General features: G+C 45.3%; 1 protein-coding gene across 4 annotated transcripts in view; it reads left to right on the forward strand.

The window, feature by feature from the left end:
• The window catches only part of dok4 (docking protein 4), a 55,738-nt gene that overhangs the window by 26,202 nt on the left and 11,817 nt on the right, over window positions 1-17,719 (forward strand). For all 4 annotated transcript variants that reach the window (XM_005447839.4, XM_005447838.4, XM_019361682.2 and 1 more), the window contains one exon: window positions 1,338-1,672. In XM_005447839.4, coding sequence (XP_005447896.1) covers window positions 1,607-1,672 — 66 coding nt within the window. In that variant the 5' untranslated portion in view covers window positions 1,338-1,606. The remainder of the gene's footprint in view (window positions 1-1,337; window positions 1,673-17,719) is intronic.

Consider the following 17,719-nt stretch of genomic DNA (forward strand, 5'->3'; position numbering starts at 1 on the left):
CGGTTTTTCCAGGTTCATGCTCACATTCATGTTTACGTTTTTTCATGTCTAGCTTTAGCTTCACCAGTTTAGGTCATAGTTTAGTTCTCACCATTGTTTCTCCTTCCTACTTTTTTCTGACAGCCATGATAAAGGATCGCTTTTTGTTAAACTTCAGTTCTGTCCCTCGTGTTGTCTGCATTTGGGTCCACAAACACACCGGCCATCCCAGCCATAACATAAAGAGATTAAACAGCAGCAATCCAAGAGAGCATCAGAGCTCTGCGTGCATATTTCAGACAGCAGACAGGTTGATATGTTTGAAATGTAAAGATATGATTAGGAATAGACTGGGGTGATCGTTTTATTCAAAATTATAATATATAAATGTTTATGTCGCTGATTGTCTTTATTGGGGTGTGTGGAGACACCCCTGTGGATCATGGGCGTGGCTTATCTGGCATAATTAGCAGTCAGAGAGCCCTGGTTTGCTGTGCTTCACAGAGCTGCTATGTAAGCTGGCGAGTTGAAGCTTTGATAAATAAAAATATGAAACTCGATTTGCTGAATCCCGTCTCTGCCTGCGTGACTGGAGTCTTGCTGCTCGATGGTCATTCCTTACATACATGTTCAGTATGAGACAGAGAAAGACATGATATGTGACACAACGAGCTCCACAAAGCCTCGTTTTATCTCAGATACATATCCAGATATGTATGTCAGTATGAATTGGCCAGCAGAAATCAAACACCAGATGTTTTTGAATCAGCGAGCAAATCAGAGTCGTGGGCGGCTGCAGCGAGAGTACAACTGCATCAGACTCACATTTACATTAAAGCAGTGACTGTTAACACTGAATCAGCTTCACGGGGACAAATGATGACGGCAGATCTGTGTTTACACGTCGGAGTGAAAATGCTGTAACCTCATAATGACTGCTGAACGGAGAGCACGAGGAGATCGGGCTGTTTGAAATGCAAATGTAGCGCGATGGAAGCCGGCTGACGAACGGAGCTCTGTTTAGAGAACGCTCAACGCTCCAACCTTTTTATTTCCTGGTTTCAGCACCGTCTAATAGAAGCTGCCTCCTCTGGTTTCCTTTATGTCACTGTGCAACACACACACACACACACACACAAACTCAAACAATCAAACAGGGAAACTGAAATCCAAGCAGACACACGGGAAACTGTACATTCAGCACAATCCCATTGCATGCTTCCCCTCAGAGTTCAGTGTGTGCCAGCGGCATGAATAATGCACGTTAATGTTGTGCACCTCGCTCTTCAATGAATAATGAACATATATCCATTTCTCCTCCCTCTTTCTTTCCATCTTACTGTCGGTCCATTTCTCAGAGATGCCAGCTGGAGAGATGAGCTGTCTGAGGATGAAGGAATGAGAAGGAAGGAAGACAAAAAGGAGAGGAACCTCAGCCAGAGGAGAGGAGAAGGAGAGAGGAGGATGTTGAGAGTTTTGTGAAAGAGGACAGACGAAGAAAAGGTTCGATTTTTTTTTACTTTCAAGTGGAAAAGTCCAAGAAAAGACAGACGGACTGTCAGTGACAGAAGCTGAACGAGTGAAGGAGGAAACATCTGGATGGTCTCCAGTGCTGCGGCCTTCAAAGATGGCCTCCAACTTCAATGACATCGTCAAGCAGGGCTACGTACGCATGCGCAGCCGCAAGCTGGGGGTGAGTGAGCGTTTCAGCTCTTCTATTTAAACATGATCGTCAGAGGCCGGGCCTGTGAAACAGTGTCAGTGTAAAGATGTTTGACTGCACATTTAATCCCTGAGCTGTCCGAATTTAGGAAAAAGAAGTGAAAATTCAGCAGCACAGCTCAGTTTTTCTATGTGATAAAGAAATGAAAGAAACCTGTCAGCACGAATACAGAAAACTACAGAAAAAGTTCTGTTGGCTCATTTTCCCTGAAAAATGTCGTAGTAATCATTGCTGTGTTTTCTTATTTGTATTTTTTAAGATAATTACATGGGTGTAGTATGAACAGCGATGGGGTGGAGGTCTTTATCAGCAGGAAGACATATAAAACCAAAAAATAGTGCTTAGATGTGGGCACGATGGATGTGGCTGTGAAACTGAGACATGCTGATAAACATGTATTTTCTCACTTCCTTTTCTGGCCGTCTGTGGAGAAGTGAAGGGATTTTCTTTTTTGATGCTCACAGCTGTGAAAAACCAAATGGTCCCAAAAGAAGCTGCAGACAGCAGCAAAAGCAGAGTCCCGTCACACAGGAGTAGTTTTTGGATTTACGCTGATGTCTTAATGATGTCAGGCCACTTATGAACCTCACCGGCCCGGTGTGAGCAAGCCTGCCGGGCTCAGCCGGAGCTTACAGGCCGTAGATGAAGTTATGTATGGGTGTGGGGTGTAAATACAGACATTGCCTGAGGCTGTCCCGCTGCACTGACCATCACCTTGAATATTACTGTCCTGGAAAAGCAGCTCAGTCCAGCCTCACTTTGCTCTCGCTGGGTTTGGAGACAGAGCGGGTCTCCTCACAGCCCCGGGATCCAGTTTCACGTCTCCACATCAGCTGCACAGAGAATGCTAATTCGAGTGAGTTGCATTCAGACGGCATAGGCGGCGCAGTTCAACTCTGCACGACTTATATTATGGAACGAACGCAAATCAATTAGAGTCAGGTTCTGTTCGCTGGCTCGCTTCAAATAATGGTCGCGCTGCTATCGCCGCTCCCAGAGCTGAGTGAACAGCTCTCAGAGGGGACGCAGGAAATTCCCACTCCTGTGTGAACTCTGATATTACCCGAATAAAGTTTCACGTCCTTAAGTTTTAGCTCAGGTAATGGATTGCATATAAAGAAAAATGTGGCCTGTGGGAAATAATGCTGTTGAGTTTTATTGCCTGACCTACACTGACCGCTCTGTTTGTTCCAGAGTTTTTCTAAAGCCTTGCTCATAAATGTGAGACACAGAGAGGAACTGTGGGTGGTTTCTGCTCCTGCTGGCTCATTCAAACTTTTTCAGTGCACAGAACAAACGCTGGGAAAGGATCACTTTGTTTCTGGGTGCGATTGAATATCAGAAAAGCAGCAGCACTGCTGGACGTCATCTTAAAATAAATTCAAAGTCAACTTTAGCACGCCCGGCATTTTATCCCGGTCTGGAATATCCAGCAACGACTGACTGGAACTACAAGTTTGGAAGATGTTTGGATTGGTTGATTTTGATGCGTGTAAGCGAGAGTCTTTATTTTTCTGGATCCCTGATTTCACACGATGATGTCAGAGGTTTGTGTGGTGGTGGAGTGCGGATCTAGACCCGAAATGCAGCCTGAACACAGGCAGGCATAATGTAGACTCAAAATGCTTTCGAGTTAGCCCAAACGGTAAAACACGAAAGCAGAAAAACAAACTAATGAGAAGCATCACAGTATTTTATATCGAACGCACCATCAAAGAAGAAGAGAAACTGAAGACACAGAGTTACACAAGGAACAGCACAGGTGCAGACAGCTGGAGAAACTAAACTGAAAGGGTTAACAAAATAAAACAGGAAGTCATATAACATACATAATTTCCCTAGGGATTAATAAAGTATTCTGATTCTGATATAACAGGAACACCTAACAGGGAGACAAGACTATGACTAAAAACCCTAAAGACTAAACTGAGTATAATCAAGGTCAGAACTCCATACAAAGGAGAGGGGAACTCAGCTAAGGATGGTCCTGCTGGATGTTTTTTGCTGTTAAAGGGGAGTTTTTCCTTCCTGCTGTGGTCAGGTTCTTCCTAGTCTGATTGTTGGGGTTTACCTGTATTACTGTACGGTCTCTTTCTACTGTTAGTCGCTGTTAGCCACTGTTAGTCGCTGTTAGCCAGTGTTAGCCACTGTTATACAATGTTAGCCAGTGTTAGCCACTGTAAGCCAGTGTTAGTCACTGTTAGCCACTGTTAGTCACTGTTAGCCAGTGTTAGCCACTGTTATACAATGTTAGCCAGTGTTAGCCACTGTTAGTCAGTGTTAGCCAGTGTTAGTCGCCGTTAGTCACTGTTAGCCGATGTTAGCCGATGTTAGCCAGTGTTAGCCGATGTTATACAATGTTAGCCAGTGTTAGCCAGTGTTAGTCACTGTTAGTCAGTTAGCCAGTGTTAGTCACTGTTAGCCATTGTTAGTCAGTTAGCCAGTGTTAGCCAGTGTTAGTCACTGTTAGCCAATGTTAGCCAGTGTTAGCCACTGTTAGTCAAAGTCTTGAAATAAGGTCAGTAATGGTCTTTTTTTCATGTGTCAGGCTGGGCTGAAAAATCCCACTCAGCTAAAACTTGTTGCAGCAGATTCAAACCCTCCACACCGAGAGCCAGCATCGCTAACTGCGGCTGCACCGTGCCCAGCTACTAGGTTCAGTAGATGTGCGATAACACTGATTTCCTTTCCGGTCTGATACCAAGTATAATTCAGGCTGGTATCGGCAATATTGATCCAATACTGATACTTAAAAATTTAATCAAAATCTGAATAAAAAGTAGTGCATTTTAAATTATACCTTTATAATGAATACAAGACATCAGACTTCTTCTTTTTATTGTTTAATTATGAAAAATTATAATGCAAGAATGAAAAAATCTGGAAAGTCAATCTGGAAAGAAAAACAAATGTGACTGAAAATAAAAGCTGAGAAACATTTTATATGTTATTCTTTATGTTACGTATAAAATATTTTAGTTATTTTTATTTGTTAAATACTACAGTAACTGTTTTACTGCAAAAACCCTGTATATTTTAATGATACCTAGCCTATTTAATCCACTTTAAATGCTCTACATTTTGAAAAAATGGGAATCTGTAGTTTTGTGGATGCGGTGAATTCCCATCACTTAAACATAGAAACAAAAAACAAAAACCTAAGGCACTTTCCAAAATTCAGCAACAGTTCTACTCGTCGCCAGCAGCTCCACGTTTTCTCCCTGTGCGCCTGGATCGTTCCTGCCTTCAGCGCCACAGGACTCGGCAAGCGACATCTGTCTCCTCACCTGTTCCTCTCCTCCTCTTCATCAGGTCGTCTCATCACAAACTCATCATCATATTCTGTGCTGTGATTTACTTTTGTTTGTGTTTGACGAGGTTTGAGCGCTTGCCACACGTGTCACAAACCTCGCCTCTGCTGACACAGCTCCAAACACGACTCTGCTCACGATGATCAGAGTGAGCGAGCCATGATGCATTGATACAGACGTATTTCACAGGTGGAAGAAGGGTAGTTCCTACTAATCCTTTAGACAGTCCCAATAAAATAGTTCCTGTTAATGATTAACTGCAAATTTACCCCAGATGACTAAAATCGATATTTCCGTATCGATCCGCACACCACTGAAGTTCAGACTGTGGAGTAAACTCAGCATGCACAGACACATTTTACCTGGAGAAGTACGTGAACACCTGTGTCTGTGTTTGTGTTTGCTATGATTTCAAACATCTGTAATCAGAAACATGAACTCAAGCCTGAAATGACATAAAATCCAAAAGTTCCATAAACATTTTATTGTGATTCTGCCTGACGCGACACGCTGCGTTTGGTTGCCTGAAGGTAGCTACAGCATTTACCTGTCCATCCACCGATGGCCTTGTGCTGACTCTGCTTAGTTTGCTGTTTGATCTGCGGCTGCAGAACCTGTGAAGCTCTGCAGGGTTCGTTTTTGCTGTTTACTTTCAGCTTTGTGAACGAAACTCAGCCACAAATGGCGCACAGCAGGAATGAACGGGTATCAGTTATGCTAATGAGCAAACGTGACAAACATGCAGCTGATTGTTAACGAACCTGGTTGTCTGGATGAAACAAGCCTTTACAACAAGTTTAATAAAGTAATAACAGGTCATAAAACCCAGATCCTGATTTTATAGTCTCTAATGTTCAGTGTTAGCGATGGGGCGATCTGCGACGGGTGCAGGAAGGATTTACAGGAAATGAGGTGTGCATGTCATCCAGGATCATTTTATCTCCTCTGTTATAACGCCACTCTGAGTCCCAGTGACGGAAGAGGGATCACCAACAACCGGGAGCATCACCCCGTAGCCACACCCTCTTTACGAACCGTGTGAATCGCAGTTTCTGTGACCTTCTGACTTTTTCTGTAGCGCCATCATCTGGTCAGATTTAGTCTTTAACTGAAAACCAATCAGAGCACAGCTGCAACCCTTCAGAGTGAAAATAGGCCTTTCCTGTGACGCCGTTTTTAAAAGCAGGAAGATGAATGTTCTTGGATTTTCTGACTCCTAACTGAAACAGAAGCAGGGCTTTGGTATCAAAAAGAGAGTCGGTGTAGATTATTTCCCTGCTGAGGTCTGTGTGTCCTCTCACACTTTGCTTCAGCTGCTCAGACTCTGAGGAGGACTGTTTTCTGTCCTTCGTCATGAAGATGAGGGATGGAGCTCTAATCATCGTGGGCTTTTGTTCTTTTCCCCTCTTTTATAAATGCGGTTAATCACTTGGAGGAGTTCTGGGACTTCTGAAATCTGAAAAAGAAATGATTGGTCCATGAAGCGAGTGATGAATTCAGGGATCTAAAGTGGTTTTGACTGGCCCGGGCACGGTCGTTTTATCTGGAAATAATTCATGTAATGGTGTGTTCCAGCTGGAAGGCAGACCTACTTATCCACAGCAGAATTCCTTCTCCGTTTCGCTCTCTTTGGGAATCTTTCTGTGTTTGCTTTGAACACTATCTCATGTCGTGTTTTTGCCCGCTCGTCTCTGACTGCCCCGCCGTTTAATTGCTCTCCGTCTTCGCTTTCTCCCTGTGCGGCTTTCTGCCCTCAGCGCTGATTCTGCACAGCTCTTCCTTTTCTGTCTCGTTATCTGCATCCTTCCTCGGCGTTCCCGTACGCCATCCACCCCTCTCCCTCTGTGTTTTTGCCCTTTTAAATTTGCTTCCTTATTCCAGCTCAGTTTGGCTGGCGGTCTTGCCCTTCTTCGTCCTGTGAAGCGCTCTGGCAGATATGAAGAGGCTTTGCAGCAGCAGAGGGATCAGAGATGATGTTAAGGCCACATTTCTTTGTGGATTTGTGGGTTGTTATTGAACATGAACAGGGGCAGATGTCCAGACCTCCCACTCCCTGCTACCTCCTTAGCTACTCTGGGGGACACCGAGGAGTACCCAAACCAGCTGACTGGACTCGGTGCGCTTTGTGTCCGATTTTCTCCTCCTGGATAAATCGGATTCATGACTTTCCTTATGTTGAGCTGCACAAAATCAGTGACGCAGCTTAAAGAGAAGCTCGGCCACCTCGTTTAAGCACCGCCGTCTTCTCGTACCCGAAACCTGCACTCTCATACCAAACTCCTCCCCTTCTCCCCGGTCCTTTTTGATGAAACACGTCTTGATTTCATAATTGAACATCATGTTTTATTCAATATGGCTTGCAACCTGCAGCTGAGATGATAAACTCGGAGCTCAGGTGAGCGGGACGTTTCTATCCAATCAGACGTCATTTTAAAAGTAGAGGGTATAATGTCGCCAGTCTCTGGTTCTGGTTCATCACCTGACATGAGACTAGGGATGGGTACCAGTATCCGGCACCGGTTCTGACATAAACGATAGTAACCAGACTGAAAAGCAGCGCACATTTCGGTGCTTTATTTCGGTGCTTTTTTTTTTTTCATGAGATGTCATACACTTTGGATTCTAGCCAATCATTTTACCTGTACAAGGATAGTAGGCGGGACCAGGTACGTACGTTCTTTTAGAGCAGAGCTACAGATTAAAAATGCCCAAGGCGAAGCGGTCAAAGTCTGGCTGTACTTCACAGCAAAAGATGCAAACCCAGCAGCCTGCAACAAGTGCTTTAAGCCCCACGCCCCGGTACCGCGAGCAAAAAGGAGGAGATCACGTTTAATCGGTTATAACACGGGGTGAGAAATATAAGTCCAGACATGTGTGGTATCCACAGAAACCTCTGAATCTCAGCTAAAATGTCATATAAACCATTTCTACAACCACCAAACTCAACGAAAACAAGCCATGATTAAACGAGCAGTTATGTAAATGCGCACAAGTCCACTAAACAAACAAGGCGAACCAGAAATTCTCCAGACTTCATGTAACCGGCTAAAGATAGGCTGTTATCTTCCACAGCTATCACCAATTCCAAACACCAAGTTTCACCACACTCTGACCAAAATTCACTGAATGAGCCGCAAAAGAAGACCACAAAAACACACAGCGGCACAAATGCGCTAAGACAGAAATTGGCTTACCGTCCAGATTTCGCCGGTAGCCGGTAGCCACGTGATTATCAGTAGTTACCACGCCTACCTAGCCGCATCAGAGCTGTTTTCCGTCAACAACCTCCATTTTAGACCCACCTACAGACACGTGACTGGACAGACGCCACATGCAGTAAATTTGGGCCACGTGGGTTTTGGCCTTGAAATGTCTGATTGGTTGAAGTAATGTGAACGTGGCATCGTTACTGTGACTCTATTGGCTCAAACAATTAAAAAGAGGTGTCAATCATGCAAATTGACCAAAAGAAACCAAAGTTACAGCCCCTCAGAGTTTAAAGGGCCAGAGGCCAATTAAGCGCTCCATGGCAGAAAAAGCCCATTACCATGTAAATGTGTGGTTAATTCTTCAAAAACGCATTTAAAAAAAAAAAAAAAAGCATTTTTAGGCATGTTAATAAAATTAATTAATTTCTGCTCTTAAATACCTAAAAAATTCAACTGGCGTGGTGTCCAACTGTGTACCAAAATTGGACATTTTTGTACAACGTCTGGATATTCATGTATTGACAGCGCTGTAATTTTTCACTGTTTCACTTTAAAAACATAAATCTTTGCACAGATGATGTTTATATGTTGGTACGGTTCTTATCATTTTGCAGAAAAAAAGAGACTGCTAAAAATAAAACCATAAGAGGTTTTTGGACCAAGTTTGTGTTCTCCATTCTTTAAGCACCGGCACCGTTTCAAAAGTACCGATTTGGCACCGGTATCGGATAAAACCTAAATGATACCCATCATGAGACTGACTGGAGGTGATTGTCAGCTCAGTGGCAGAAGATACTGAAGGCCAGCATGGAGAAAACCCGAGTTTCACCCTGTTAGCACGTCAGTAGCCTCACATTTGAAGCTTTTGGCGGGTGAGCTTCTCTACGAGCTACCTCAGAGTTGCAGAGAGACGGAGAGCGCACGAATAGGAACAGAGGTGAACGGCGGTTTATCTGAATTAGTCTCTGCGTCTTCGGGGCACAGAGGAATGGCACAGCTGAGGTCCTCCTCAAGGCTGGATAGATGGACTGCCAAAGTCACGCTTCATTTATCTCAAGAGGAACAACAAAGCCAGAAGGAAAAGGCCCGCCACGCAGCGCCGCCACGCTGACCTCAGCTGTGTGTGAGTCTCCTCTTTGTTTCCTGCCTTAGCATTTCCACCGCCCTCACAGGATAATGAACTACGGTATTGATGAGATTGGTATTGATCAGCCTCCAGGCATAGAGCATCCCACACACACCCCTGTCAACCCGCCTCCTGCTGATTAATCATGAAGTCGATGCATTCAGATTGCTAATAAGCTCCACGTCTAGAAACATATGTGAGATGTTCCCCATCTGTCTGTGTGCTTAGTTCTGCCTTTTGGGTACAGGGAAACAAATGCTCGTCTAGTTTTTTTCCACTTCCTCTGAGTAGCTGTAAAATACATTTTCCATCCTTCAGCTGCGTCCGCTCGCTGGTGCTTTGGATGCTTTCCAAACTTTGAGATTGGAAGGCCGAACGCTCCTCAGAGGAGACGAGTGTGTGTTTGACTCCTGCACAGGTTCATGGGCGTCTGTTCCAGTAATGGTGCCGTGTGTGCGGATGCTGCGGTGCAGCCAGCGAGCACAAAGTTACCAACACACTTAATCTCTCCAACACCGACAGTCCAGACCGAACGACCCCCGTGCGGTTCTGAGACGCAGCGTTTGAGGATGTGCTCGGGCTCCAGACTTCAGGAAACCATTTATCCTAAACAACGCTTACGTGAAAAGTTACTGCTGAAGCTGAAAATGAATATTTCTCTGAGTTCTCCGTCCCGTTGCTTTTGGACTCTGTGTGGATTTCTTTATTAATGGTTCATGTTTAAACCTTCCTCCTGCAAAGCAACCCCGGATTTCTGCGGTAACACCTTTTCTTTCTGTGTTTTGTGTTGCCTCCCTGTGTGCCTCCTGTCTGTGTGGACACAGGACTGGTTCAGAGCCTTAGTTTCAATAAATGTAAATACGTCATCACAAACTAAATTATGCCAGAACTGGTGAGAGAAAAAACTGCAGTTTTTATTAAATTATTACATTTTATTTGATAGAAAAAGCAAATTAATTAAGTTTCCTGAAATAATAAATCATGTTAATATTCTTTATGTTAATAAAATGAAGTTCTAGAGGGAACGTTTTACTCCGGTACTTTATTCCTGGAGTCTCCGGGGATGAGATGAAGGTGAAAGCGTCGTAGTTAATGAGGCCGAAGCCGACGGAGCACAAACTGCAGATCGGTCACTGGTTTCTTGAGCGGCTGTGTGTTCAGCTCAGGAACAAAGAGCTCACGTGTGGATCGGAGCTGATCGAGCAGGAGAAAAAAACGATGTTGGGCACTCATCACCAGATTAAAAAAACAAACTGAATTATTCATGTGGATTTATTGAAGGAGAGTGATGGATATGAACGCCCTGAAAGCCCTCAGACTCTCCCACAGATGGAATTAAATGTGAGGTTGCCCGAGGCCAGATTAAACTTATAGACACGACACATGAGAAGGTGATAGGTGAGCTAATTTGCAGGATATATATCCCCTCAGACGCTCTGCTTATCCAGCACACAGCGCTCAGACGTGTTTAAGACCAAAGATGAGTTTCATCTCTGCGCCGAGCCGGAGACCAGATCCAGCAGAATCACTTCAGCTGTCTGCACATGCTCAGAACGGACGGGTTCCATTTAATGGTTTCCTCGTCCTGCACATCGGATGAAAATATGTCATTATATGTAACATGAGAAGCCGCTTTGTGGCCCAGCCCCACATGTTATCACAACTACAAGCCTGTTCAATTCAACTTTATTTATACAGCGCCAAATCACAACAACAGTCGCCTCAGGGTGCTTTATACTGTAAGGTAGACCCTACAATAACACATACAGAGAAAAACCCAACAATCATATGACCCCCTATGAGCAAGCACTTTGGCGACAGTGGGAAGGAAAAACTCCCTTTTAACAGGAAGAACCAGGCTCAGGGAGGGGCGGGGCCATCTGAGAAGGAAGACGGAATAAAAGACTATCATGCTTTCATTTAAACAGCTTCCTGCAGGAAGTGCTCACCTAGCCTGGATATTTGTGGGCTCCACCTGAAGCAGCAAAGCGCTGGCTGTTCCCCTCAGAGGCTAAAGCTGCACTCATGCTAACACACTGCTGTCTGTCTGTTTGTGCAGAGAGAAGGATCAATGAAATTCAGCCAGCACAGAGATGGATCTGCATGCAGTCCTCCGACAAGCTAACAGCTCGCCACCTGTGCTTTTACGCTGCACGCAGGTCGAATGCTGATCAGCTGAAAGTTTAAAGAGAACAAGGGAACAGCAGAGTTCAAGCAGAAGATCAAGAAAGGCAAAAAATAAAACGTGGAGCTCTGCTTCAGCTCACTGCACACACGTGTCTGAGATAAGCAGCTAGTATCACCATGCCTGAAGTCAGGGTTGTTCATCATCTGCAGAAGTTGTTTAATCAGTGTTAATATTCTGATTATAAGTTCTGACATGTTAAACTAATAAATTTGTCGTATGTCCAATCGTGAATTTAAAGAACATCCAAGGACACGATGAGTCTCCTCCTGCTGTCCCGAGAATCTGGAAATGAGTTTGATTTACCTTGAAGGCATCGTTACACAAGGTGCCGCTGAGACTAATGAGATATCATGACATGGCACCACCTCTCCTCCCCGCTCTGCCCCAGCTGCACTCTGACCTCCACCCACGTAGCTGCTTTCCTTTATTTTATAGAGGCGATGTCGGCATTCCCGAGGGGTCACTTCAGGTGGTTCAGTTTGTGCGGTCGAGTTATTCATGTGTGTGAGTGGGGGGGGTTACAGCCAGGTGCTGAAAAACAGAATTTTAATCCAGTTACGGTGTTTTCACTCCTGCCGTGTTTCACCCATTAAATCAAACTCTGCTTCTTTTTTCCTGCTTTGTGTGAACGCAGTAATCACACCAAACCAACCTCACCACGGGCCTGTGGAGGAGGTGGTCTCAGCCCAGGTCTGTTCCTTGATGGTGTGACTGTCACCTGGCCTCAGTCCGACGTAACTACCTGGTTTACTTTGTAAATTTAAGCTGAAAACTACGGTGGCCCCCAGAGACAAAGCACGTAGAAACTCCAAAACACTTACAAAATCCAAAACACATGCAAACTCCAAAACACAACAGAAGTGCTCCAGGACGCTAGGGGCAGTGTTGAGCTTGATTTGCAAAATAAACGGCAAGTTTGTTGCAAACACAAGTACGCAGCCTTAACGGTCCACAAGGGCCGCGTACTCAAAGGCTGTGTCCCAATTCAGGGTATGCACGCTTGAAGTACGCACACTACGCGTACTACGTACGGTGCGTACTACGTACGGTGCGTACTACAAGTACGGGAAGTGAGAAGCTTGTAGGCTTTACAGCTGTGGCTCCAGCAAACATCAGCTGATACTAGAAATTAATGTTAAATAAATTCTAACAACAGCTGATCAAGCTTTTTTTTTTTTTTTTTTTTTTTTTTTTTCTTTTTAACCTGTCCCGTTTGGTTCTTTTGCCATCAGAATTATTGTCTAAAGGCGAAGAAAGATGCCCAACGGATTTACTTTACCAAATGGACCATCCCAGCCTTGCCGTAATGGTCCATTTGATTCACCTTTTATTGTTTATTTTATTTTCACTTGCTGAATACGGGACAGACTTGACTGGTGGAAAGAAAGGGGAGAAAGAAAGAGGGAAAGAAAAACAGCTGAGAAGAGGGACGGGGGAGAAGGGCAAAAACCAAAAACCAACAGAATAAGCAGACAAAAAATACATATATCGATCACCTGGATCACCTGTTGAGAAAGAAAAAAAGAAAGCAAGCAGAAGAAAACGAGAGTAATAAACAACATCACAATGATATATGGGAATATGACAGTAAATACTAAATATTAAACATTATTGTGCAGCACGTAAGATCGACAGCGCACAGTGTGCTTTGAGGTAGGAGCCAAAAAGGGTGTAGTTTGTGTGTGTGATCACCCGTGTGTACACCTGTGAGCATGAACGCGCTTGTTTTTAAAAGGTTCCTTCATGTAATGATCTGCTAGAGGGTGTGGGGGGCCACTGCCCCGTCCTCCAGGGCATGAAGCAGGTATGGAGGAGATCAAAACTCCAGACATCCAGAGGCCCCCAGAACACAAGAGACCAAGGAAGACCAACAGAGGGGCAGCCGCGTCACTATCCCAGAAAGAGCTGAGGAGAGTCCCAGATGAGGGGTCACTCAGCAGCCGCGGAGCAGAAGCCGGGGGGGTTGCAGTGACGTGCCCGTGAGCTCCGCCGGCAGCCAGCTGTGCCTGAGTGACCGAGCCCCGGGCTGAGAGGCCGAGGGCACCCCATCCCCGAAGTGGCCCGAGCGAGCCCCAGGCTCCAGGCCCCGATAAGCAGCCGCCAAGGAGTGAGCCGGTGGGTACCTGGGCGCCCACCCCCGGACACAAAGAACCACCAACGCACCGATGTCTGAGGGCGTCTGCTGATCAAGCTTAAACGTGCTGCTGTTGTTTAACTTCTAGCTGAAGTTCGGGACAAACTGTGTTCCTTCTCACCTCAGTACGAAACGCGTAATATTTTCTCTGAATACGAGACGATTCCGTTTGTACGGGACGGTTGGAAACTCTAATAATTAACCTTACGAACAAAATAAAGTTCACTATCAGTAACATCACAGCACCAACCCAGCTGTATATAAACTCCGTCATGCTAGCTAGCACGCAGTACGAGTTATTGTAACTGACTGTAAAAAGTCAGCACAACGAAAATAAACTCCACCTAAACTTGGTTTATATCTGACTGATAGACTGCAGGTCATAACTTCTTACCTGAAGTTCAGTTCACCTGACACTCGGACCGGCGGCCGCTTCGGGTCTCTTCTCTTGCCTCCCCTTCCCTCATCCACCCGCTGGCCTCCACCACTTGCTAATGTTACTGAATCTGTGGAAGCTCCGCGATAGCCACCACACGAAGTAACGAATGACGAGCCTATCTAAATCCCAGTAACGAGTAACGCGTTCCTGGTTTTGGCATAATAGCTAGTTACGTGCTCGTTACCACAATAATAACGTAGTTACTGTAACGCGTTACTTAATAACAGGTTAGTCCCTACACTGATTATAGTCCATCAGTGATTATAATGTAGCTGTCAGTACAATAATCAGTGAGGTTGGCCAACGCCCCCTTTCATGAGACAGCTACAGGTGGGAAACCTGGCGTTAGCTTAGTGAGGTGATAGCCAGCTTCATGTGGCTGTTTATCCCGTGTCAGTGGATCCACAGAGATCCCCGGGTATGATGGGGAGAAAACCCTGACCTGCCTCTCGTTGCCTCACTCACTCAGAGAGCAAGATTAGCTTTTCCACCTACATTTAACATCTGTATGTTGTGACTGGTGTAAGGTGTGAGGTGCTTTAAATGATTTTCCTCATTCCTCAGTGGTCATCGTGTCTTATTTGGGGATTACAGTCCTGCCTCGACACGCTAAACTCTGGGCTGACATCAGCAGCAATTAGCACGCAGTCGCTGTCATTGTTAATCCTGCCTGAGGTGCAGAGTTAATCTCCAAAAGAAGAAAGCTGAGAAGCTGAGGATTCATCGCAGGATCCTGGCAGGAATTAAACCAGCTGGAGCGGGATGGGAAGCTGCCGGACGGATTAGGAGAGAGATCAGGTAAAAAGTTAAGATCAATGACTTCAACTGTACACATGAGGTCATAACAGGAGCAGGCAGCAAAGACAAGGAGCAGGCGGAAAACCAGGCAAAAGTACCAAAATACAGATGAAGCTGATTCTTCCTGACAGCAATCAGGAAACAGGCAAAAGGTCATACATGAGGAAAACTCCAGGAACAGGAACGGCCAGAGGCTGCACGGAGAATCGGCACAAAACATCCTGACAGCCTAATCTGGGCTCTCACGTATGCATCAGTTATGGCACCAGCAAATTTTATGTGGACACGAGTTACAGCAGGTGTTGTTTGGCACAGACGTGGCACGACTGTCACGACACTCCTGACACATCCACACCGGACCGTGGCTGAGCTCAGGCAGCCAGATTCACCCTGAGCCAAAACTGTCAGTCTGTTTTTAATGATCAGAAAGAGACACAAGAAGCTCTGGTTAAAGAAGTAGAACTTAGTACTGTAAAGTACAACTTTATTTTCTTTTGCTTTTTTTATTTTTATCAGGTTTAAGTGAAGCAATCTTTGAAATTAAAGTTAATCAAGACAATGCTTCAAAATAAGTGCCTGAGACGGCTGCTGAGTGGTGCGGGTGGATTTTCGAAGGACTTTTGGTTTTATTGAATCAACAGACCATTATTGTGATTTTAGTGTTCGCTGCGAGTCGAAGTGAAACAGATTCTAATGATAGACGAGAGTCGAGGCGCGCGGCCTGCTGCGTCTGCTGCCGTCGTTACGGTGACAGATTGCACAGATGTGGTTACTCTGCCCTCGGTGTTCACGGCTCTGTCTTCAGAGGTGAAAATGTTTGTAAAAGTTTTATAAATCAGCCGGGACCTTTCCATCGGGCCTGAAGGCACCGCCAAGGTTATTCGTCATGTTGACGGTGTACGCATCATAAAACTCCATAAACTCGACAAATGAGGGTCTGCGCACAGAGATGTACGGACTCATTACACACACACACACACACAAACACACACACACACACACACACACACGCTGGGAGTTTTTGGAAAGTTCAGGAAACAAACAGCGTTGCTGATTTAAACCAGGAGTACAAATATTGCCCCAAACAATCGTGACTATGATTTCTCCTCATGTCGAGCAGGACTGAGGTTCGTTTTATCGATGTCCTGACTGACAAACCCGCCCCGCCAGCCTCACGTTGCAGGTGGTATAAAAGATGGCCGTAGCTTTCGGGTGATTTAAACCTGCATCAGAGTCAGAGAGGACGATCATCTTCTTCTGGTTCTACATTAACGACTTGTCAGGCTCGAGTCGTCGCTGTCTCTGGGTTCACAGTGAGATTGACACTTTGTTTGCCACGCCCACTTTCAAAACACGCAGATGACGTGACAGGACGTCAGTAACAACCCCACTCTGCAAGATGTTCTTCAGCCAGAAACATGATCTACAAATCTCTCTTCCTCCCTGAGCTACACTGTGAGGAGACTGTTGTTGTGATATAAAAAAAAGTTGAATTGAATTGAAGTGCACGTTTCCTGGTTCCTCTGGGATTTAGCTCATCGGTTGGAGGCTCGGTACACGCGTCATCTCCGCTGTTGGAGATTTCTGCTGTAGACGAGTCTGTCCTCTGATAACGCTCTAATCTTCTCCGTGATGTGCAGCACATTTTCCAGCTACCAGGAAACCAAACAGTAACTGACTAAATGTGTTTTCAGGTGATCCCCCACAGTCACTGCACCGGTCGATGCTCGCGCTGACCTTATTTTCTGTCAGACCAAAGTCATCACCAGAAATAGCTCGTGGTCCATTACAGAACCAGTGCAGGTGAAAGGAGTCACAGGCTGCTGTTAGCGTGGAGGTGTTGGGACGGAGCAGCCTGAAGCTTAATGAAGCAGGTGTGCTGAGATCAGATCAAACTGTAATGGTGCCTGTGGGGACGCTGGTTAGAGATGCAGGCGTTTCCTGAGGCACCGAAACAGCACATCGATCCTCTGTGTGCCGACCGTCCTGCTGGAGCTGAAACGTTGCACCTGTTTGTGCCACCTTTAAACGCAGGGACAAAATGTCATTGGTTCGTATTGATTTCTAGAATGTCTGAGTTTGTTTTAAAGCCTTATACCTCCAAGTCCCTCTGTCACAGGTAACATTAGAAGAAGGAAGAGCTCAGGCCTTCCTCTTAGTTGTGTCCATTAAATTGAGGCAGGTTTCCTTCATCAAGGGGTTGATTTACAGAGTGTGTAACGAAACCTGAAGCGACAGTTAGGTCTGCCTGAGAAACCGACGGACGCCGCACTCTCAGACCGGTCCTGAAGCATCATCCATTTGTGATCCTGTTAGTGCCATAATTTCCAAAATGGACGTTATCATGTTTGACTTCTAGAAGAAGAGTCGCCCCCTGCTGGACACAAGAGACAGACAGTTCCTGCATGTCTGAGGCACACTCGACAAACATGCTGTGATCAGAAGTTTCCATCCACTCATCATGGATCTCAGGCTCATTTGGGGCTTTTAATGATTTCCTTAAACTTTTCTGTTCCCAGGGTGGAAGGATTGTTCAGCATGGGGTTTGATGATTTGCGTGCACAGGTTTGAAATCATTTTGGATTTTCTCTAATCCACCTGCAGTGTTTATACACCTGCACTTATATGTCCCTTAAATGTCTGTTAGCACCTCAGTCAGACACTTTTAGAAGCCATCAACAAGTGTTTGGCATAATTCTGGATATTTGAGTGCTCTTCTTGGCACAACTGGTCGACTTTATTTAAATTAGTTGGTTTTCTGGCATAGAAACAGCTTCAAGCGTAGTCCACAACGTTTCAGTGTAGGCTTGAT

Source organism: Oreochromis niloticus, linkage group LG1, assembly GCF_001858045.2.
Source record: "Oreochromis niloticus isolate F11D_XX linkage group LG1, O_niloticus_UMD_NMBU, whole genome shotgun sequence".
Lineage (NCBI taxonomy): Eukaryota > Metazoa > Chordata > Actinopteri > Cichliformes > Cichlidae > Oreochromis > Oreochromis niloticus.